This window comes from Molothrus ater, chromosome 7 (genome assembly GCF_012460135.2).
Source record: "Molothrus ater isolate BHLD 08-10-18 breed brown headed cowbird chromosome 7, BPBGC_Mater_1.1, whole genome shotgun sequence".
Classification (NCBI taxonomy): domain Eukaryota; kingdom Metazoa; phylum Chordata; class Aves; order Passeriformes; family Icteridae; genus Molothrus; species Molothrus ater.
Window position 1 is genome coordinate 16,909,728 of NC_050484.2, and position 23,262 is coordinate 16,932,989.

At 38.0% G+C, this 23,262-nt stretch overlaps 1 protein-coding gene across 5 annotated transcripts in view; it reads left to right on the top strand.

Moving 5' to 3' along the window:
• Positions 1-23,262, top strand: part of CHN1 (chimerin 1) — a 93,779-nt gene that overhangs the window by 16,545 nt on the left and 53,972 nt on the right. For 4 of the 5 annotated variants that reach the window (XM_036386770.1, XM_036386769.1, XM_054515461.1 and 1 more), the window contains 4 exons: positions 5,871-5,909; positions 9,157-9,212; positions 14,881-14,912; positions 15,791-15,904. In XM_036386770.1, coding sequence (XP_036242663.1) covers positions 5,871-5,909; positions 9,157-9,212; positions 14,881-14,912; positions 15,791-15,904 — 241 coding nt within the window. Of the gene's footprint in view, positions 1-5,870; positions 5,910-9,156; positions 9,213-14,880; positions 14,913-15,790; positions 15,905-18,710; positions 18,746-23,262 lie in introns of those variants that run through there. The other variant, XM_036386772.1, reaches the window with a different exon arrangement.

Sequence of the window (23,262 nt, forward strand, 5' to 3'; positions counted from 1 at the left end):
CTTTTTTTGGTAAAATAACATTATAGGAGGTTTTGTTTAAGATAAAAGGAATATTCCAAAACGTTGCATGTCATATCTTTAAAAACGTGTTGTAAGCCTGTGCAAGATATTTTGGTCAGAAATAGTTTGTTGCCCCTTTGCTTTGGAAAGATGAAGGCAGGACAAGATTGAGCCAGAGGATCATTTCTCTTTTTCTATTCATGTGAAGGACTTAAATGCTGAAAAAGTATTTGTTTCTAAGAAAACATTTCTTGCCAGGTAAGAAAGCCTGTGACCACAGCTTTCTGTCTTGTTTATTGACACTGAGTGAAGTGCAGTTCTCTGCAGCCTTTGGCAGCTGTGTGTGGCACCCTGAAGCCAGGGTTGGTTTCCACAGGACTCTGTGCTGTAATGGGCAGCAGCCACACATGTGACATTTGCTCTTTGCATCAAGGTCCTGCTCCTGCCCACCACCCATGGCAGATTGTCATCCAACTTACTGCTCCTGGTAGCAGAGGGGTGCAAAGAGGCTTTGTGCAAAGAAAAGGGCATCCCAAGGTCTGGTCTAGGAGCAATGAAGGATGTTTGGTGTGTGTCCCTTACTTCTTCCCTACACATGCTATGGACAGGGATGGTTTGGTGTTCTCTGCACCCTCCACCCTGCTGCCCCTCTCCAGAAGCTGCCTGGCATCATCTTTCTCTCCTGCTGCCAGCTGCACAGGGACTTCTGCAAAACACTTCCAGTGCTGCTGCAGCCAAGGATCAGCTTCTCATATTTACCCTGAAACCATGGAGCTGTAGCCCATCTGTTCTGGTGCTGCTGCCTAGGGCAGTGGCTGTATTCAGCCTTCAATTAACTCAGTGCTGTTTGAGTTTTATTTTGGTTGGAGTGTGTAAAAGCCCTCACTGCTAGGGCCTGCTTGGCTGCTGGTGAAAACATTTTGTGATGGCTTGAGCTTAGTTTCTGAAATGCTCTTGGCACTTGTACTTTGAAAAACAGAGATGAAATGACATTTTTTGTTAAATTGTGCTGGTTTTTGGGACTTGAGAATCTCACCAGCAAATAAATTATGGCTTTGTTTCTCCAAGTCAAGTGATTTTTTTAATGTGCATCCATTGAGCATGGAGAAGGTGCTAATAAGGAAGATCTAGGGACTGCAGACAAATTTTCTAGAAGTTGCTTTTCAGGCACAAAAAGGAGTCTGTTGTATGGATCAGCAAATGGCCACATCCACTGGGCTGGTTGTGAATCTCTCCAGGAGTTAATTTTTGATGCATACTGCTGCCAAACAAAGCAAGACTGGCCTCTTACAAGACATGCTTTCTGCTTAGTGCCTAGCTGGAGCTTACAGAAGAATGTTTATACTTTCTTGCATCTTTTCATATTTGTGACCTACACCATTCTTTGGTCCTAAGCAAGTTCAGAACATGAAATCAGACTTTTTTTTTTTTTGTGATCATGTTGGTATTTGGTCCACATGGCTGGGAACTGGCCTCTTCCACAAAGTTCCCCACCTGAGGCCTCACCTGTATTCAATAGAGATATTATCACATAAAACCAAAGGTTGGGGTAAGAGCTGCTGTCTCAGCAGATAGATGATTGTTTCCTCCCAGACAACATTAATCTTTGCTGTTAGAGATGACCAAGGTGCAGGTACTGAGATCCAGTAATAGAAAACTAAAACTGAATTCTCTAGAGTAAATCTCTAAGTCCTCCATTGCTTTATGGGGTTACCCTGCAGAGTTAAGCTGCTGCTGCTCCTCTACCCTTGAACTGGCTGAGAAACAGCCATTTCAAGCAGAGGTAAACATTTTTATTATTTCTTTAAAAGGAATACACAAAGACAAGCACTCTAAGCAGTTTGAGGCAACAGTAACAGTTTTCATATCAGCAGTTAAAATGTACACTCTAAAAGTACTGTAGTTGTCCAAATTTATATAGTGGATAAAATAGGAGTGGATAAGAAAGAAGCAAAATAACATAGGGAAATGCTACATTGTAATGTCACAATTAGTCACATTTGTGTTTATGGAAAATCTGAGATGTTCTCCTAGTGTTTGTGTCTGATATATGTACCTCTAAGTGGCTGTATGGTTGTCTATTGGCAGAAGCCCATTTCTGTAGAAGTGAGTATTTCTGATGGTCAGTCTGTACTTTTCAATTCTTACTTGCAGGTGGTTCATGCTCAAGATGCCTTGGTTTTTTTGGTTTTTTTTTGTGTTGAATTGGTGTGCTCAAAGGAGGGCATTCTGGACCCAGAGAGCAATGCTCCTGCCCACTGTGACATTTCTGACTGTTACCAGAAGCTGCCTGTTGTGCTGTTCTGGGCTTTGTATCTCTGTTTTCTCTGCATTTAAGCAAATTGCAGGGAACCTTGGAGTAGAGATGAGATGAGACAAGGTGGCTTGAGAATGAGATGCTGAGCAGGTAGGGTGGGATGGATAGGTGAGTTCCAACAGGACAACATGGGGAAGCAAACCAAAGCACTGCTCAAGGATGAGGGAAGAGGTCTTGCATGGAGTTGGAGATTGCTAAGGCTGGAGGAAAGCAAAGTCCTGGAAAAGAGAGGAGTGTGTTGTCAGTGAAGAGGATGATGGCAAGCAAGTGCTGAGTATCCAGAATTTCTCTTGCAATTAGAATATAAAGAAACCAAAGGTAGATCTTCAGGAACCTTTGCACTTCTGAATGAAACAAAGTGAGAAAGGATGAGCCACTTGGATCATCCTCAGGATTCTTCCTATATTGACTGATGTTATTAAATACTGCTTGCACAAACTGCCTCAGTAAGAACAAACCCTATGTCTGAGTTGCTCGGAGTAAAGTTGGTGTAACACCACTTGTCAGAAGCTTTCTAGAGCAGAAGAAAAGTGTTTACTGTCTTACATAGTAAATTTGGCTTATGGGAAATCTGTGTGGTTTTTAAGTACATATCATCTGCATCGTGTTTGTAGCCCAGTTAATTCTAAGGGAAAGTATCTGTCAGCTTGAAACTGGTCTCAGTTTGAAATTGCAATTTATGTACATGGACAGTGTCCCTGATCTAAAATGTCCTTGCTGATGAGAGTGCCTTCATACTGGTGAAAATGTGACCAGTGCTGGTAGGATCACATCTGGACAGAGCTGATAGCATCAGCTTATTTGTTTATGTTTTCTCTAATGCTCTAGGCCTTTGGAGAACAGTAGCTTTAAGTTGAATTGCATCTCACTTAGGGCAGAAAATACAGTTAAGACAGAATCTGATGCACAGCTTGTAGAAAATTATGCTATCCTGGAAACATTTAGCAGAGCTGAATTACTGTGAAAAAAATCTGAGAACTGACAGTGTACTTTATTGCATTAATTAGAACGTGCTGCAGCATTAGTGAGAAAATGTATTTTGGGTTCCAGATTTTCTGTGGGTTTTTTATCATGCCTATAAGTGCTTTTCAGATGCCTAATTTGAGATGCTGTATGTGGAAGTCTCTACTATCTGAAAATCAAACCCTTTTCCTAATAATGAATTTCTAAATACTTTTGATGTTATAAATGGGACCACATCAGTTAACCTTTAAAAACAGGTAACTAATAGACAGGGCTGGTGTTCATGCTTATTCTATTTCATCTTTGTGTAGTAGGATAGTTTTAGTCATAGAAGCATTCTTGCTCAGAAGCAAACATTACAAACCCTCTGCTTCACTCTTTCTCTGTGCTTGTGTTTGCTACTACACTTTTTAAAAAAAATCACAATAGAAATCAGCTTTTGTTTTTTCATTACCTTGTGTGGGATGGCTGGAGGGTATTCTCACACTGTAAATGCAATAGAGCTCACAAACAGATTTTTTTTTCTAACAAAATCCTTCTGCACAGCTGCATAACATAAATAATTTCTTCCCATTTCTGAATGTTAGCTATTTCTTGTATGAAAGTAACTGCTGTTCTAGCCTGACTTTAACAAGGTTTGAGGTTTTTTGTTTGGCACAAATATTGTCACTTTTTAGTTTTATAACCACGATGCCCTTAGCTGTAACAATTGCGTGGCTTGAGTGTGAGCAAGTACAGGTTAGACTGCCAAGATGTTTTTATTTTCGTAACAGTCAGCTCATATTTTAAAAATACAGTGTGTGTTGTCCTTTAGTTAAATTATTTATTTATGAATTCAACTAGTGCATATATTGCCAAAACCCAGAGTATATCAAAAGTAAATTCAGGTGGTGGGGTAAGAGTTGTCTTCTGGGACTAAAGCCATTATATTTACTTTAAAATTTCGCTCCTTTTCCACGTGACATTGCATTGCTAAGGGATCATGTTACAATGCTTCTGGAAAGAATCGACTTGCACTGCCTTAATTAAAGGTATCAAAGCAGGAATGAATAACCCTGGCTGCATCTGTTGCTGCTGATTTGCTTTTACTACCTCAGTGAAGCACGAGCTGCTTAAGGTCTCTCTGCAGATTCAAGGTGTTCCTGCAGGACGTGGTAGAGCATCTGCAGGACCTTCCAAAGATCAAGCCCCATCATAATCAGGGGGATGGCAGTTTAACTGAGTGCTGCCTTAATAATAAAGTCATAATGAATTGTGTTTGTAAAACCCACTGCCACCAAGGTGGTCTGCACCCTCTTCATGCACAGAGCTAAAATATGGGGTAAAAAATGGAACAAAATTACAGTGCAGTCAGGGCAGGGCGTCTTCTGGGAGGGTCTGGCAAAGCCTGTGCCAGTTAAACTGGAAAATATCTCCTTCCACTGAGCTCTAGTTTAGAGATATGTGACATGACTATGTGTGAGAGATGGACTATAGCAAGTACCTGAAGAAGACAGACTGCTTGCTCGAAGGAGAGACAAAGCAAAATCTCAGTTTCAGGCTCAGTTTTGCAGGCCTTAAGGACTGAAGTGGAGATGCCACTTGGGCCAAAATTCAAGCAACGGGTTCCCAGATTGCTCGATCATTAGGTAACCTTATAATAAAAACTAGAAGTTCCTATTGTGTTGTGTGCAGCAGGCAGTTCCAGTGGGCAGGCAATTGCCAAGAGAGCTCAGGCATGAAGGCTGCAGTCAGCAGTGGCTTCAGACAGCAAGACTGGCTCTGGGGGGGGCTCAGCTTGGGACCCTGTGTAGGGAGGATGGAATAATTCTGCCAGCTCCAGGCAGATGAGCACAGCATCTTGCTGAAAGCCTCTGACTTGTGCCATCAGAACTGAAGCTGGTCAGAGCAGTGGAACAGTGGATCAGAGTTGAAGTTGGCAGCATAGCCCTGAGCTCAAAATGTTGGATCAGTTGTAACACAAGCCATAAGGGTCATAGAACTTAAGACATTGCAATCTTATTTTTTAAAAATGTTATTTGAGAATTAAAATCTAGGAGTAGAAATATGTTGTTACTTTTAATATGTACTCACTACTTCCAAAAAGAGCTTGTACTCAGTATGAAAAAAACTCAGTTTTTCCAAAGTATTTTGCTGTCCTTGCATACTCTGATTTTATTTTAAGAGTTGTTAATTGCCATCCAGAAGAGGAAAAAGCTAATGGCAGGAATAAGTTGCATGGAAACTCATTTATTGGAATATAAATTGAGATTAAAAAAATCTTTCTGATGTAGATGAAAATGGAACTTATATACATAGTAAAATAATATACATTCTTCCTCCTCACAGTATGCTGGCTTCTGATCTGCATGTTTGCCATTTTTCAGATTTGTTTCTATAGTTTTTTTCCTAGCTGGATAAAGAAAATACCTTTTCACATTTTTAGTTTAAGTAAAAAGGGGGAATTTTATAACAGGTTGTTCTATAATAGTAAAAAGTAGGTTTGGAACCTAGGTGCAATATTAACTTAATAATTCTGCAAGTGCTTCTGCAGTTTTTTTGTGTTAAAATGTTTCCTATGCAACATCAAGATTGTTTTGTTTCTTTTCAGATACTGATGAATACAGACCACCTGTTTGGAAATCTTATTGTAAGTATCTCAGCATTTTGGGGCTTTTTCTCAAGTTAGAGCTGAAAAAGTTTCAGTTGGATGTTTTAAAAGATTCATTTCTCTTTTCATCAGAATGTGAATTTAAGAAGTATCAAGGGGGTTCACTTCTGTTTAGAGACAGGTACAAGGAGGTAGGTTCACTACCCCAAGGACAAGTGAACATAGATTATTTAGAGGAGTAGATTCTCTGCCCCTTATTCATGTGCCTTGTCCCACTCCTGCCTGGTCTTGCTTGTAGTGGTTTGTCTGCCTAGACCAGGATTTACAAAAACTCCACTCATGCCTTTAAGTTGGTATCCTTGCCAACTTCTAGGGCTCCTGTGATCTAGTGCCTTGCATCACTAGAGCTGAGCTTGAGCTAGTTAAGAAAACTCAAAATGAATTGTTTTCTTCAGGAATTTGCTGATGAAGTAAAATGAGAGCATTTGTTTGGCCTGGTGTGACAAATCACAAGCAGGTTTTTGGAAGCCCTGACTAGAAGGGCCTGGTTTCCTACAGCCTGCCCATGCTCTGCAGTTCCTGGTGTGTTTGTGCCTGTGCCCAGGGGCAGCTGGCCTTGCAGGCTGCCTTAGTCAGGTGTGCAGGGCAGCTGGCCAGGTGCCTTGCCCTGAGATCAGAGTGCCACCCTCTTGGGAACTTCACAACTTGCTGGTTTTGTTTCAAAAAAATCTAAACCCACAGAAAAGCAAACAGCCATTTTTAAATGCAAAAGAATTTCATGTAAAGGAATGACCTCTTATTTGACTGTGCAAATGGAGGTTTAGGGACATGGAAGAGAACATGAGAAAAATGTAAAAGAGCATTGTAGCTTCCCACAGTGGCTCACCTATAAATTCTAGTTCTTTGTAGATACAAAAGCCAAGATGTGAGACATTTTGAGACTTGAGGAAGCAAGAAAGAAGAGTCTTCTGTGAAAAGCAGATTTTGAAAACAGAATGTTTGTGTGTATAACACTTAACAGTTTAGGGATGTCAGACTTACATTTGCATTACTTTTTATATGTTCAGCTTGGTGTCTTCAGGCTGGATAAAGGGATTTGCTCAAGCAACATTTCACATTGTGAAAATGTTTGCTCTCTAAAGGTTGAGGAGATTAAGCACTTGAGAAAATGTAGTTACTTTAAAAGTTTCCATCCTGCTGTGGGAAACTGTATAATCAGAGATGTAGAATTAAAGGCTAGGTGAGAACCATGGTTAGAAGGAGAGCAAGTGTAAGAGGGCAGATTCAATTATTTTTTCCCAGCTCTGTACCTTCTGTGGACTCAGGGAACACTGCTCCAGTTTATTCCCCACCATAATCTAGAAGAAGGAGGTTGAACCTCTCTAATACCAGATCCTCACTGCCAGCCTGACAGAAGCTGGAAGCCTGGGCACATGCACGTGTGTTTGCACCACTCTCCAACGTGCTTTGCATGAATGGTTTGTGTGCACCCACTCTCCTGCCACACTGGGGCTTGCCTGCCATTGTGAACCCGCCCATGGGGCTCAGAATAAAGCTCTGGATCCTGAGGTTTGATTAGATCTGTCTCATGACAGACAAAGAGGAATACCTTGTTTGACTTCCCTGGCAATAATTACAGCAAGGAAAAGCTGCTGTTTGAACAATTCAAATTGCATCCATTGGTTAGAGGAGGAGGGATAGGAATCCTGTTTTGTAACTTAGCTAGTCAGCCTGCTGTGCTTCTTACTGGAAGAGGAGAAAGACATTGCCATTGGTGAAAAAGAATTTCCTTTCAGAAAATCTTTTCAGCCTGGCTTGAAGTAAGGTGGGAAATAGTTCTCAGTTTTCAGCCAGTTTCATGTTGGGCATGATGATTGTGGGTCTCCTCTTTTGTGAAATTCAGAAAAATCTTAACTTGCTCTTTCATTTTGTGGTTTTTTTTTTCCTTTGAACTTGACTCTGCAGTTCTCAGAATTAGATATGGACAGGATCCAGTGCCATCAAATACAGCTTTTACAATGAAAGCTAGGGAATCTATGTGCTGGCAATATAAGTGGTCATGCTATGCCTAAAATGATAATTGCACTTTCATGTACCAGTGTGCTGTTCTTCATCACTTGCAAAAATCATTTTTGTATTACCCAGCATGGAAATAACTGATTTTAGTAGCAACAGGAAAAACCATTAGGTTTTTTTATTTGGAACAAAGGGAATGTTTTTTTCCAGTTTATCTTACGATTCAATGGTCATTGGGCATCTTGCCATTTTCTCCATTCCCATGTAGCTTGACACACAAATACAGCATTTGCCAGTGGAAAAGATTTGGAATCAAATGAGAATTGTAATTAAGTCAAATTATATTGGTTAAATTAATGTATGGATGGTCTTATTACCTGAAGAAGGTGATGGCACAATGTAGACCTTGGTATTCGTACTAATGATTGCAGCATAATTTAATTTTAAAATATTACAATTCCAAATGTCCGTTTTGCCATTTCTAGTGTACTATTGCAATACTAACGTAGTGTTGACAGCCTCATTTTGAAGGTGACTTGCCAAACCAGATTCAGTTGGCATAGAAGTTGAAAGTCATTCCTTTGGTATTGTACTATAAAGTCTGCACGTACTAGTAGCATTACGTTTACATCTGGTTGTAAAGATCTGTTCTGGCTTGATGAAGCTTAATTTAAAAATAGAGAAAAAGTAGGAGGGAAGATATCAATGTAAGTAAGTGTATGTCATAATTTGGGCCATAGCTATTTTGCTCTGCTACTCAAGTCGTTATGTCTTTAGGTCTGCAAAGGCCATCTTTCTCTTTCTTCAGAAAGGTCCTCACTGAGCAGTGGCAAAGGCAGAGGGGTTGGCAGTGCACAGTTCTGAATGATTCTTATGAAGTCTTGATGAATCGCAGGTGATTCAGTGTGTGCCCAGCAGTAGGATTGGGCTCCATCTGCTTACCAAAGAAAGTCTGACAGCAGCCTGATCTGACAAATAATGAACTTCAGTTTGTGTTTATTATGATTCTTTTTCTGATCTGTTTGTTTGTCTGATCTCACCTTATTCCATATTACTTGATTAATTCATTGCAGAGAAAATCAATATTCCATTTTGGCTTGCAGCATTCTTTTTTTCTGACCACTTGTTAGTAAGTTTTTATATCTTTCATATCCTTGTGTTAAATTTTGCAGAAAGTCTCCTTTATTTAAACTGAAGTGCTTAATGTTAAAATGCCTAATTTACACAATGATGCTCTATTAATTAGAATTTAACTTCTGCCTCCTCCCAGTGTATCAGTTGCAACAGGAAGCTCCCCATCCTAGAAGAATAACCTGCACTCGTGAGGTAGGTATCAAAGTGTTCAGTTCTATACAGTCCAGTAATTCCATGGCTGTACTTATTGTGTCCAGCCCAAAGAGTGGCTCCTTGGGACACTTTGTGCTGTGATTAGAGTGAGTAGCCTTGAGACACTGGTACTCTTAAATCCATTTGTTCTAAAAATGGAATTTAAAGCATTTTGATATGTATCATCATTTACTGAGACTCACTTATTACTTTTTGATTCTTAGACTCATGGAAACATACATTTTCTCCTCATTTTCTCATGAGGATCTAATTTGTGAATGTTTTAATTCCCACAGAATTAGAACCTTCATTTTTCTGTGTATATTTTGATTTCTTTAAAATATAAAAACAACAAAGAAATTGAAAAACCCAAACCAACCCATAATTGAAAGTACCAGCACAGTTAAGGAAATCATACAATGCTTAACATGATAATTATTTTTTAATTATTTGACTGCACTAAGTATATGTAGTATACTCTGTATACTACATATACTTTGTAGTCAGGGAGAAATTATAAACTGATGAAGGAGTCTGGGAATATTTAGTAAGATATGTTAGCATTAAATCCCAGGCTAGTTTGGCTGCAGAGAAGGGCTTGGAGGTCTCTTCTAGGTGGTAAGAACTCACAAGCAAATTTCATATTAAGTTCTTTTTCATAGTGTTTCTTAGAATACTATTAGCTAATCAGTCAAATAAGCAGAGACATAAATGTGTATTCAGTATCTGAAAATGAAAAATTTTTACTGCCTCTGGTGTGATGGAAATTGTTCAGCTATTGATCAGATATAGATTTCTTTTTAGAATAGAACAAGAAACTTGCTGGCCAAATACAAAAGCACCTGTGTAAATCTTCAAATATGAATCACACTGACTACTACAGCTTTCTCATCCACGTTTTCACTGAATTTAAATTCTATTAATTGGAAAATGTTACTGGCTCTAATAGAGATAGTTAATTAAAAAGCTGGACTGGTTTACGAAGGAAAATTTGCTATGGGTGAGTGGTGGCCTATTACAGTCAATGGGGGATTGCAAAAGTATTGCAAACAATCCAAACATTGCAAAGTCCTGTCATCAGTGGAGAATGCAATGCAACAGATTAGTGTCTGTAATGTCATATTTCTATGAATTTATTCCAAAACAAGATTATGACATATTACAAACTTAAGTGTAAATCTATCCCTGTGTCAGAGTGAACAAAAAACCCAAGACATTGTGTGTTTTAAAATAGCTTCTTGAACTCTGCAGAGTGAACCTGTGTCTGCACCGTGAACATGGTTGTAGAAACTGAGAAATAAAAACTGTAGATGTAGAAACTAGTGTGAATAGAAGTAAATAACACAAAACTATGACAGAATCAATTGGGTATTTAGCTGCAGAACAGAGCATATTAAATACACATTTTATCATTGAAGAATTAGTTTATTAAAAAAAAATTGGAAGCTTATTTTTAACTAATAAAGGTAAAACTGAAGAAGTACATTATCAGTGTGCATTTTCCTACTTCTGCATTAATTCCTTATAAAGCAGATAAGAGTTTTTCATTTTAAGTGTTGAACAATTTATGCAGCTGAGCTGATTTGAAGTGAAAATATATTCAGCAAGCAGTAACTTGTTAACCTTTCTCTCTGGTCTCAGCCTCTCCTGCTTGTGTTGAGCTTTGTGATCTATTCTTTCTCAGCTGGGTTTCTATTAGCAGCCACACATGAGTCAGTGGGGAGCAGAATCTTTTCCTAAGTGGTTGAATTATTCAGCTGTATAAACAAATTCATAAACATTTGGAAGAGAATTTGGTACTGAGAACATCAAAGAGGTCAGTGGGAATGAACAATATGTAATTTGGTGAGGTATTAACACATAAATTGCTCTTCTTGCCTTATTGTAATCCACTTGTTGACAAAAGCAGGAGTGATGATTAGGAGGAAAAAGCATTTGTTAAAGAATAATTGGAAATCACACCATAAAAAAAACCCAACCCTTTATTTCATGTGCAAAGACACACATTGTACAAGTACTGATACTGAGAGGTATATTCAACAGAATGACCTACTTAACTTGAAATGCTTCTCAAATACAAAGAATTCAAGTTTCTGCTCTGCTACACCAGTTTCATATCAGACAGCACACAGATCAGTGGAGAGACGCTGAAGTAAAAAGAGATTGCATTCATTTGGGATTTTTTTATTGTGAAGGTGCAGCAGAGCCGAGCCTTTTAATACTCCATGAGGTTAAAGTTGATAATTCCATAACATTCTAAGGTTATTTGACTTCTGCATGAGGCTTGCATGCAAATTATAATGTTGTTTGTCCAATTAATACTGTATTTCCTCCATGAAATTACTATTTTTTCTGCATATAATCTTATATACACGTGTGCATGCATAGGCATATTTAGGGCAGCCTTGACTGATATATAAAAGCATTCAATGAACAATTGAAAATAACTATATGAAAAAAATACGTAGTATGGAGAAATTAAAATCACTGGCTTTTTCTGTCCTTTTAGGAGGCTTCATCCTAATTCAGTGCTAATAGTTAATTAACCTGTTAAATAGCATCTCTGTGTAGTATTGTAAAAATGGTCAAGAAAGACAGAATATGAGCATATATAATGCACATCCTTATTAGAGCTGTTTGTAAAGGTGGCTTTATCTGCATGATATTTGACCAGGATGGCTTTCCAAATTTCATTTTAGCTAAGCTCTTTTCCAAAGGAATGTCTGCTATAAGGTGCTTGCCACGTCTGCTTGATTTGTCTGTTCATAAATTTGGTTTCATTGCCTTCACCCCTCAATTTGAAAAAAAGACAAACAAAGTAATGGTGGATATCTTGTTGATATTTGTGTTTCTTGAATGTATCATAAGAACTTAATTTTTTCCTGTGGCCTCTGCATTAGTGATATACAAATAAACACATGGAAAACAAATGCTTTTTCCCCCCATTTTTTTTCCAAGTTAGAAGCAATTTTTAAAACCTTGCCAAGCAAACAACAGCAGGAATTTTTTCCCATAAGTAAAAATCCTGAGAAGTCAAAAGGCAGTGTTTGGCTGATCTTTGCTGGATACAAAGAAAAAGAGGCAGCTATGGCTGCTCTTACTCATACCCAGCAATTCTTTGGTCCAAAAATATTGCCAAATTAGAAACGAATTCTGCAGTGGATAATTACATTGTATTTTCAGCTATCAGCTTTAGCTAATAGGACCAATTTCTTGCTATCATCTTATTTTAAAATGTATTTCCTTTCTTGGATGGGTTTAGTTCCAGTCCAGATGTTTTGGTTTTGTCTCCTGAACTTATGGAAGACAAACTGTGAAAGTTAGACTATTGAAGCTTCTGAACTAAACTATTTTGGCTTTCAGTGCTCAGGTGCAAAGGGAGGATACGTGGGTGCCTGCAGTTGTCATTTGTAGAATTAATTTTGTAGAATACAGTCTGCCAGGAGCTCTTTGAAGTCCAAGGAAACACAAAAGACCAAGAAAGCTGCACGTTGCTTCTGGTTCCAGTGCAGTTAAGGATAAGAACACTGTGTCTAAGTTGCAAAGGGTGCAGTTGGTGTAACACCTGTCAGAAGCTTTACAGAAAGCCTGAGAACAGTGTTTACTGTCTTACATGGTAAATTTGGCTTTCAGAGAGTCTGTGTGGTTTTCTCAGTGCACACAAACTGCACTGTGTGTGTAGCCCAGTCATTCTGAGTGAATTAGAAGGCCCCTGCTGAGTTCTGATGGAATTTTCTTCAAGTCTCAATGTATGTCAATATAGATGTGAAAATCCCCTAATATTAATCATAAATGTAAAAAGTGATTGAAAAACCCCAAAACACAAATACACAGGCAACAAAACTCAGTGAATTGAGGTTCCAGCTGCACTGAGTTGTATGCAAGCAAAAAGTGTTGCACATCAACATTGATACTGAAGTTATTGCAAGTTGGTAAAACTGATCAGTAGAGACAGTGGTAACAGAAGTGGTTATTTTCCTTTTTAACTCATCATCCACTAAAATGAACTGCAAGCCTGCTACTAATGCCTGGAAGTCCCGTGGGGCTTTTTTCAGATGCTTTGCTCCAGTCATCTGCCCGTTCACATTTTCAAATGTTTGCACAGAGTATATTATAAATTTTCTTAGGACTTGCAAGTACTCTGAAGATGCCCTGTCAAGTTACTAATCCATTTCTGAAAAGGAATGCTTTTGCTTATATAAATTTTCCAGTTCTGTCTTATAAATTCACTGAGATAAAGATAAAATCTCACTAGACAGACAACAAAATCTTATTCATGACAGATTCTTCTTTTAACAACGGCTCTAAACTAGTGTCTTGGCTTAAGGGTTTTAGTTAAGAATTGTTGCAAGTTTCTATAACAACAACAAAAAAATGCTTTCATTTTTTCTCTCTTTATGTTCCTATCTTCTTATTGAAGAAATAACCTACATTTAACAAAAAATATCTAAGACCTTTCCTCTTATTTGAAATAATCCAGTCTCTTCAGGCCCTTTGAAAACAGCTATCACAGCAGACAACTCTTGTTTGCTGTTATAAAGGAAAAGGAAATATTTTAGGACATGATAAATCTTTCCAGTGATGGAATGTTTTTCCAAAGTGATGAATCATTACAATAGCTTTTTATTTGCTGGGAATGTTGAAGAATTGTTATTAGACTGTACATCAGGATGTTTTTGTTGTTTTGGATATCTGAAATCTTTATACTCCACTGAAAACACTGGAGAGAAGTACTAATATTAATAGGCTTTTTGTTGAAAAGATGGAAAAAAGAAACTAATGTGGCATTCTATGTTTCAGCATAGCTGGATTGTTTTATATTTCTGTAGTTCAAGTTGTTTAACTGTTGACTTTTATTCCCCAAAGAGTTTTCCCCTTGAAATTTAACACGGAAGGGATAACCAGGTGGCTTAAATTATGAGCTGATTTCTGTGGGATGTGCTGTTCCTCACTTGGCTCTAAACCTCCTGGACAAATGAAGATGCATTACTTCATCTAAAATAATTATCAGGCAACTTGTACCCTGCCACCCTGGCATATTGTGCATTTACACCATAAGGTCTCTGGAGCACAGACGAGGTGGAGTTACACTACATAACACATGCACACCTGCTTTTGAAGTCTTTCAGGTGTTACTGCAGATCACACAGTTTAGTGAAGCACAAGACTTAGGCACTTGATGATTTACTCAGCCATTTGCCCTCACTCTGAGGGGCTGCATAGTAGTGGCTTTATTTCAGCAAGGGCACCAACAGCTCTGTGATGGAAGGTAACTTGTAAATTTAAGAGTTTTATAGATGTTTCACTGTATTAGTGTATTCAACAATATGGTGCACTTACATGCATGAAGTGCTAACTCATTTCCCCTATCTGGCACTTTGTAAAAGCAATATTTAATGCCATCAGTTTGTGTATCCTGAGGATGACATGATCCAAGTGGCTCATCCTTTCTCACTCCATTTTAAGCCATTCACAAGTGCAATGTTTTCTGAAGGTCTCCCTTTGGTTTCCCTATGTGCTAATCACAGGAGAAATTCTGTTCTAGATTATTTGTGCCTGCACTTTCACATTATATCCCTTTCTGGTTTTAATCCTATATTGTAAACAGTCCACTTACTGTATAGCTGCTCTTGTTATGAAACATTACAATTTCTGTTGTTTCTTCTAGGTAGAGAACAGACCCAAATATTATGGAAGAGAGTAAGTAACAAACATCTCTGGAAGTGGTTTATCCTGACATATTGGTTAATAATAGTTACAGGAAAGGTGTCAAGTGTTTAGTCTGTTCTCTTTGTTTCTTCTGTGTCTTTTACAGCAGTGTGTCTCACCATTGGGTCATTATTACATTATTACTTTTGTCTGCCTAAAATTACAGCTGCAATTTCTGATGGATATGGATGTCACTGAGTACTACTTTAAGTGAGAAAAACATACATACATTTCTGTGCTTTCAAGGGATTGTCTTTTTCTATCTCCCTCTCCTGTTGGCTTTGCAAAATGTGTTTCTGCTTAGGAATAAAAGATATTTGGATCCCAAATGCAATATATGATCAGTCTCTATGTGTCTTCTGTTTCAGGTTGCTAATGCAAAGATGGTTAGATTTAATGTGAAGAAACAAAGAAGATCTTACTTATGTTTATTTTGGTAAAAGATGTGTAGTGTTGCTGGGTTATTACATCAGCAATTACTGAGATTACAGCAACTTGCTAAAATCTCAGGGATCACATAAAATATCCTCGAATGCTTCAAAATGTTTGATTGTATGCCACTAGCACAAAACATGTGAAACCAGCAGGAGAAAACAGATTTATTTCTACATATTAAATTGATAGATGTAGATTTAAAAACAATATACTTGTTTCATAGATATTCTTTCCTAGAAGCCTTTCTAAACCATTTGAAGTAAATTCAAATATAGGCAGGAAGGGAAATTAATTCAAACTGTAGATTCCACCAAATCAGTGATTTTTATGTTTGTTCCTTTTTTAATTACTATCATTGGTGCTTTTTAAATGAAGACCAAAAGGTGATTTAAAAGAGAAAAGACATGTGTTTCAAAGAAATTTTTGTTCCTTAGATTCCATGGGATGATCTCAAGGGAGGAAGCTGACCAATTATTAAGTGTTGCAGAGGGAAGCTATCTCATTCGTGAAAGCCAAAGGCAACCTGGAACCTACACTTTGGCATTAAGGTCAGTAATTAATATTCCATTTTTAAATTTATAAAATATTCAAATGGTTTTACTGTGTTGCTGACCTCAGATCATAAAATTCTTTGTAGTTGTTTTAATTTCCTTTTCATCATTATACTTTTTTACCCTTGATACAGATTTGGTATCTTTAACCTTCCATGCCCTTTTTTGAAGTGCTAATATTGCTTATTGTTTGCACCATCAGGATAACAGCAATTGTGCTTTTGCTGGTGGGGCTTCATTTTGCCCTTCTCCCACTGTGATACAGATGTGACCCCATGCAGATGTGGGGAGAGCAGGTGATCAAGAAATAAAAGGCACCTCGTGAGTTCCCTGAGCAGCCTGCCATGTCCTGGCCAGGCAGCTGCTGCTGCAGAGCACTCAGTCCCCCCGGTCTCTCCATGGGATGGCAGCACACTGGGAGGCCCTTTTTGTCTGAACACCTGTCAGCTCACAGTGCTTGCAGATCTGCTTCTTCATTCTGCAAAACTCTGGCAAGTGGGTCAGCTATAAATAAAAAACTCAAAAAGTAGTTGTAAGGTTTAAATAGCTTAATTACTTTTAAATATTGGGGGTTATTTTGGCCTGTGCTGTAAACCTGAGTACTCAGATGGGAGATAGTGATAATCACTAGCAATGTTGTAAATCTAAGTGGGACAGAAAAACACTGAAGGAGAAGATGCAGTTACTGCAAGTTTTATATGGGTAAAATATGTTTATGATTAAAATAATAGTGTCTTTAAATAATAGGTTGTGATGAATTAGTTTTTTAGGGGAAAAAAGAATATATTTTCATAGGATATTTGTTTATGTAGTAATAAAAGACAAACATTATTGACATTTACACTGACTTTCATTAACAGTGTAAATTTGGTATTTCTTATTAAAATAGTACTCAATTTCATCATCTTCTGCTCTTGCAATATTCTTTTAAAGCTACAAAGAAATCAGTTGTTGTAACACCTGGCTTGAAGGCAGAGCTCCCACTCCCTGCTTCCAATGATGCAGAAGACACAGGGCCTGTAGACTAAGATGAAGGTGTTGAGCATCTTGTAGGATGTATTGCTACAGGTTGTTTCTCAAATGCACCTCCAGTCCAGCAAGTCAAAAGATGGCTTTTTTCCCAGGTTTGATCGTATCTCTCACACTGGAAAACCTCTTTGAAAACAATAAAATCAATTTTATGCCAAATAGAGAAAAGAATGGATAGTTGTTAATGATCAGTCAGTGATTAGTTTGGGAAAAGGTTTCAAATGATGGCAAAGTTGTTATGATTGATTTATTTTGATGAAATTCGGTGTTTGAGAAAACACATCAGAAACTGAAACTGCAGCATCTTGCAGCCATTTCATTATGTTTAAATGGTAAATGACTTGTGTATCTATGGCAGTGGGTCTGGTTGGCTGCTTCCCACAATGGGCAATGCTCTGTTCTCTTGCTTCCCACAGTGGGCAATGCTCTGTTCTCTTGCTGTTGGCCTTCAAAGTGTATGAATGAGGCTGTTAACTCGTATCTTAGGTGGAACTCTGTGAACTGTGCTGCTCTGTCTTCCACACATTGGGATTTTACCACTAGGATTTATTTTTTATCACTACTAGGCAGTGTAGCAGGAGTCTGCGTTTCCATTGACTGGAGGAAGAGTTTTTCTCAGTTTTTATTTTTCCTCTCCCTGGAATTATAAGTGCAGAGTATAACCATTAGCCAAAATGCCCACTGACTGTGTTTCTGACACTGTAGCCTCTCTTAAAGACTATGTCCTTTCTGCAGTCTCTCTGTGCATCCTGACTGTGAGAAGTTTCCTGTGGTTGCCATGTTGAGTTTATGTAGTTCTGTCCTTTTCTGAGAGCATCACTTGTGTTTGGGTCACTACTCTGCCAGATGGCAAAGATAGCCCCATCTGCAGTTTAGATAATCCCAGCAGGAATTTAAGAATGTAATTTCCATGGCCAAAAACAGAGCTTGTCAGTAGGATGGTATGTATGAGCAAAACTTTTCCAAGTTCAACAGAAAGCTTTGATTGAGTTCAGGGTCTCTAATTTCACCCTTTCTCTTCTGGTTGTATGAACAAATTTGGTATTTTCATACTAGGTTTAAGTGCCACTCTGTCTCTGAAGCAGTCATGTTAGCTTTAAGATCAGTATGATTTTTGCTTTTCCTTCTTTACCTTTGTTTTACCCCTTAGAAGGTATGGGAGGAAAGAAAACTCTGTCAGCTGTTACATAGAAAACAGAACAGATTCCAAGGACTTTATTAAGTTAACCCAGCAATTCTCTGGAGGTGCTCTAATTCTGCAATAGCATAGTGACAAAACATAAAGTGAAATATCTGTGTTTTCTGATTGGTTTTCAGGCACATTTTGGTTAAAAAATTGAAAAAAGTTGAGTAAAATTCAGATTCTTAAAGGTACTATCAACTCTTGGCATAAATACTTGGTTCCCTCTGTATTTCTGTCTGTCTACTCAATCTCTCTCACTGTTTGTTGTCTGATATGTCAGTCATTGACAGTCTCTCAATTCTGGTTAGGGCAAATTGGAAACTGCCTATGAAGTGTGATTGCATCATGAAATCCCAGTTCATGGAGGCATAAAAGTCTTGTGGTAGCTGTGGGTAGGAGCAGCTGCTGTTGAGACTGAGACAGGTTTGTTTCCTGGCTTGTAGCTGCCGGTGGCTCTGCTGGGGAGGCAGGCAATTCAGTGAGACAGACGGCCCAGCACGTCCAGCTCTGGCAGATGTCTTCTTCCTGTGCTTGTGTCAGCGTGCCTGGGAACCCTGAGAAACCCAGTGCATCCAGTCGTGAAGAGCAGTGTAGTGAAACAGGATCATGTCCCTTCCTGTGGCAAGGTATGATGTCTCTGTCATGGAATGTTTCCAGCCATCCTTTCTGAAATGGAGAAGAACAAGCTTTTTGTAGTTTGTCCTGAGGACCCAAGCCAGACAATTCCTCAAATCATCATGGGACACTTCCAGTGTTACATTTGATTCCACCAGCTATTGTAGCTGATGTCCAACACTCAGTGTCCAACATCTTGTTCAAGATGAACTGCACCACGTGTTTTAGTTCTTTGTTCTCTAAAGCCTTCTAAATGAGTTTTGACCACTGTGGAGCATTAGGCTGTGATGCTTTTATGGAACTAGCTTTAGTAGATCTAAAGATCTTGTTCCTGAGCTGCTATAGCTGCAGACATAGCCTAGCACCACTTAAATGACCAAATATAGGACAGGAAAAAGAATACTTTTTGCAAGCTAAAGCAAAGCAGTCAGCTGTTCTTAGTGTAATACTGTGAATAGTTAATTGAGTTCAAAGTGAAGATTTTTAATATTTTTTCTTTGTAAGGTAGGGAAAGTGACTCTTACCCCAAAAAAACTTTTCATTTTTTAAAGCTGCTGTTGAGTTACTGTAAAATCTGCTTTCCACTTATATAACAAGCTGCATTTTGATCGTCTTATGATGAGCTATTTTTGCCTACTTTCATCCATTATTGTGCAATTAATTTGCATCATGACTTTTTTAAAGGCAGACTACCTTTTAAATATAAATTTGAAACAAAAGATGGTGGGGTTTTTTCAGAAAATAGTTTTCTCAGAATTTGTAAGAGAGATAGAAGTACGTTCTTAAAGAAAAAGATAATTTAAATGTTGTTTGAAGTATAGAAGTTTGACTAAATAGTCAGAGCTGTCCTTCAAATAAAATTGATGTTCAGAGCCTAAGAAAGCCTGTAAAATTGTGTCACCTCAGATACCATATAAAGGGAGAATGAAGCATAAACACAACTGAGAGCAGTAAATCAGCACCCTCCTATATTTAATGCCTGTACTTAATCATGGATGCATTCACCGATCAGAGAATGCCAATGAAAATGTTTTACAGTCTTGAGGTTTAAAAAAAATTACTGACATGAGAAAATGATTGTAGATATATATCTGTGTCCATACATATCATCAAGTCTCTGTTAGAATAAAAAGACGAAAATGCATTGTAATGCTAATTCAGTGTTCCAAGCAGATTTAAAATAATGAAAATTCCTAATTCGCTTCTGGAGCCATTAGATCTGCTTTTACATTTGGCAAAAGATTAGTACATTGCTTAATGTTAAGAGCTATAGCAAATGGCAGTAACAATAGACATGGTTTGCAATGTAGCCTTCTGTGGTGGAGAGCTTGTTTAATAATTAGAATGAGGATAATGAGGGAATGGGTAGAGAGTGTACTAGTGGTAGGCGTTGAAGTGTGATGGTACTGCATGTTCTTTTGAGCAGATAGCTGCTGTAGCACATTTAATTGGTTACCATGGTTTCCCTTCCTGCAAATTCTATTGTTGTGATACTGAGAATGAATTGAAATAAGGTTCTGCAGCATGATTTTTTTAAAAAAAAAAAAAAGGTAATAATGTGAGCCATGATTATGAGTCATGTTTTCTTTATGTTTGGAGGTTTGGGCACATTGAAGATTATGTAGCACCAGGAAAGAATTCTTCAGGTGAAACGAATGTCAAAAATTAGTGATCTTTATTTTAGTCAACGTGTATTGTGCAAATTCATACATACATTCTCAATCCCTGGATTATGACTTTTTTTTAAGAAACTAGCCACAGGCATTTTAAAAGGAGACCTAATTGGTAGGCTATTAGGGCATAATGCTGCACATGCACCTTTTAAATTTCAGAGGATGACTGCTTTGGTTGCTGGATGCTGTTTATTTTCAGTGGGCTCTTTTGGGACACGTGTGTAGTGCTGTTCCAGAACACGTGTTGACTGCTGTGGGATTACTTACACATGTAGAATTCAACATCTGCAAAAGGCTTCATGAATTCAGACATGAGCACTGTTGATTCTGCTGAAAAGCCTTGTTGTACATACTGGGTCAGGGGAGAGCAGTTGGGGAAAGAAGAATTGTTTGAAACTACTTTCTACACGATAAGAGCTGAATTATGTTTTTTTTTAATTATGAATGTATCAAAATCTGATCATAGTTTATCCTGCATCTACAGCTGATCTGTAAGTAGTCAGAAGGAGCCCAGCAAAGCAGTAGCTAACTGCATCTCTTCACTTTACCATGGTAACAGTATTCTGAGATCATGCTAGTTGGTAGGGAAAAATTCTAAAGACCATTTTAAAGACTAAACTTTGCATATCTTTCTGTGTATTTTTTACCTGATTTGCAAATGAAGTGACTGGCAATAGCAAGGGTTGAATTCAGTTTCTAGAATCCTTTCTAAAATATTCATAAAATATTCCTTGGTTGCTAGCTGAAAAAAAAAAAACCAACAGGGAAAAAGGTGGTAATAAATTCTGGAGCTTGCTTTTCTGCTTCAAGTAAAACAATTGGCCCTCTATCTAAATCATGTTCCATGTAAAAAGTTTCTTTTCCTACATAAAATTTCACACTAAATAATTGACTCTGTTAGTTTGTCAATAATATGTAAGGTTCAGCTATCAGTAAACATGTGAGGTGTTTGCTTATCATCTGCCTTGTGTAAGTGCACCTGGCCAGTACTGAAATGGCTTCACTTAAGTATTTAGAATAATAATAAATAGCTACTAACCTTAATGAGTAATTAACTGGCTACCTAGGTCCTCCCACAGACTAGAATGCTTTTTTCCTTATGGTTCATGTCTTCTTGCTGTATTCCTGTTCTCCTTCCCTCCTCTTCCCATCTGTTGTTGTTGTCAGCTCTGTTTTCTTTTGGCTAGAGTGTCTAATTTATCTTTAGCAATTCAGTTTACTGCAGTCTTTCTCCTGCTGGTGTTAAGTTCAGCACTTCTCAGAGGAATACTCTCTGCTTCAGCGTGCTGTGAGCTTTTTTGGGAGAGCTTGTCCAAGAGATGCCTGTGCTTGGTGTGCACAGCTCATGTGCATTTATGCCGTGTCCTTCACCCTGGCTGCAGCTCCTGCTGTGATCTGCTGGCCAGCAGAGACACTGGGCTTGTTCTGAGGACTGTGCTGGAGCTCAGGAGCTCTGGGCTCACTTTTTGGCTTCATATATGATTTGGCTTTAGGCCATGGAGTTCTGCAGGCCTCATTTCTCCATTAGAGAAGATGTTTTCTCTGTTGTCTCACATGCTTGTTCAGTACAAAAGTCTAGGATATCTTTTTAAAAGATAGACAGACTGGAAGTTGTAGCCCATCTCTCAGTCTACCCCCAGTCACAGCTCCTGAGCAGGAATCTGTGTTGCACTTTGCTGGTTTTATGCTGCATAACGTCTGTCTGGTTTAAAGCTTCTAGGCACTGTTGGAGTTGAAATAATAGTTGAAAAAATCAAATTGTAATGCAATCAGTTGCTAATCAAATTGTGTATGCAAGTACATTATGCTCTCCTCTCCTGTCAAAGCATACATATATTTTCTGTCTTCAGCAAGTTCTACTGGAATGCCTCTTTTTCTCTACTTCTTTTAGAAAATGCTAGGTAGAAATCTATCTGCAAGTTAGTCCTTTTGATTGGCCTCTTATTTTGGATATTTTTAAATTCATATTTAGAAATTTTTGTATTTGGAGAAACACCTTTATTCCTGTACTTCATCAGCTGTAGATACTGTGGGTGCTTTATAGACGTGTTTTGAAGATAGCACGCAATAATCTTACATTGTTGTTTAATGTCATAATTGTCTTCATCAAAACATTTATTAATTATTCAAACACCAAAAGAACTGACACCAATACATATTATCTGGCCCAGTTCTCCTTTCCCTTCTCCCTCCTTTATACTTGGTGAAGCTCAGCTGAGTATGGTTCCTCCTGATTTGATAGGTGCTAGAAAGAGAATCAAGCTAATTTTTTTTCCTTTGTATCTTGAGATAAATGAACTCTAACAGTTTCAGTAATAAATTGACATCAGCCCCATTTATTGCTGCACTTGGATGAAAGAAGAAATTGTATTCTAGAAAAACAGAATATAATAGTCAAAAAGCTATTAATCTTCATTCATGAACTGTTAGTAGCCCCAAGAATTCTAACAATGCATGTTATATATGCAGGAACTATTTCATTTTATGTTATTATGCTTGTTTATTGTCAAGGAAGGCAGCTTTGAGGAAAAACCATTTAGAGAGCATGATGAGTATATTGGTGAATCTCACTGTTTGCAAGAAGGGATGAGTGAGTACCAGAAGATTAGAGGTAGAATACACTGAGAAAACAAGTTAAGTGAATAGTAAATTCAGTAATAGCTTTAAGTAAGTTAAGTAAACGTGCATTGTAAGCTTTGAATTAGCAGTGGCTTAAGGCAAATCAGATTTGACAAAATCTCTGTGGAACAGAAATCTTACTGTAGCTTCTTTCTTTTTAATCTAAGTGAATTTGGGTTTTCTTGAGACCCTGAACAACAACCTGCTGTGTACCTTAGGAAAAAACCCAAACAAAG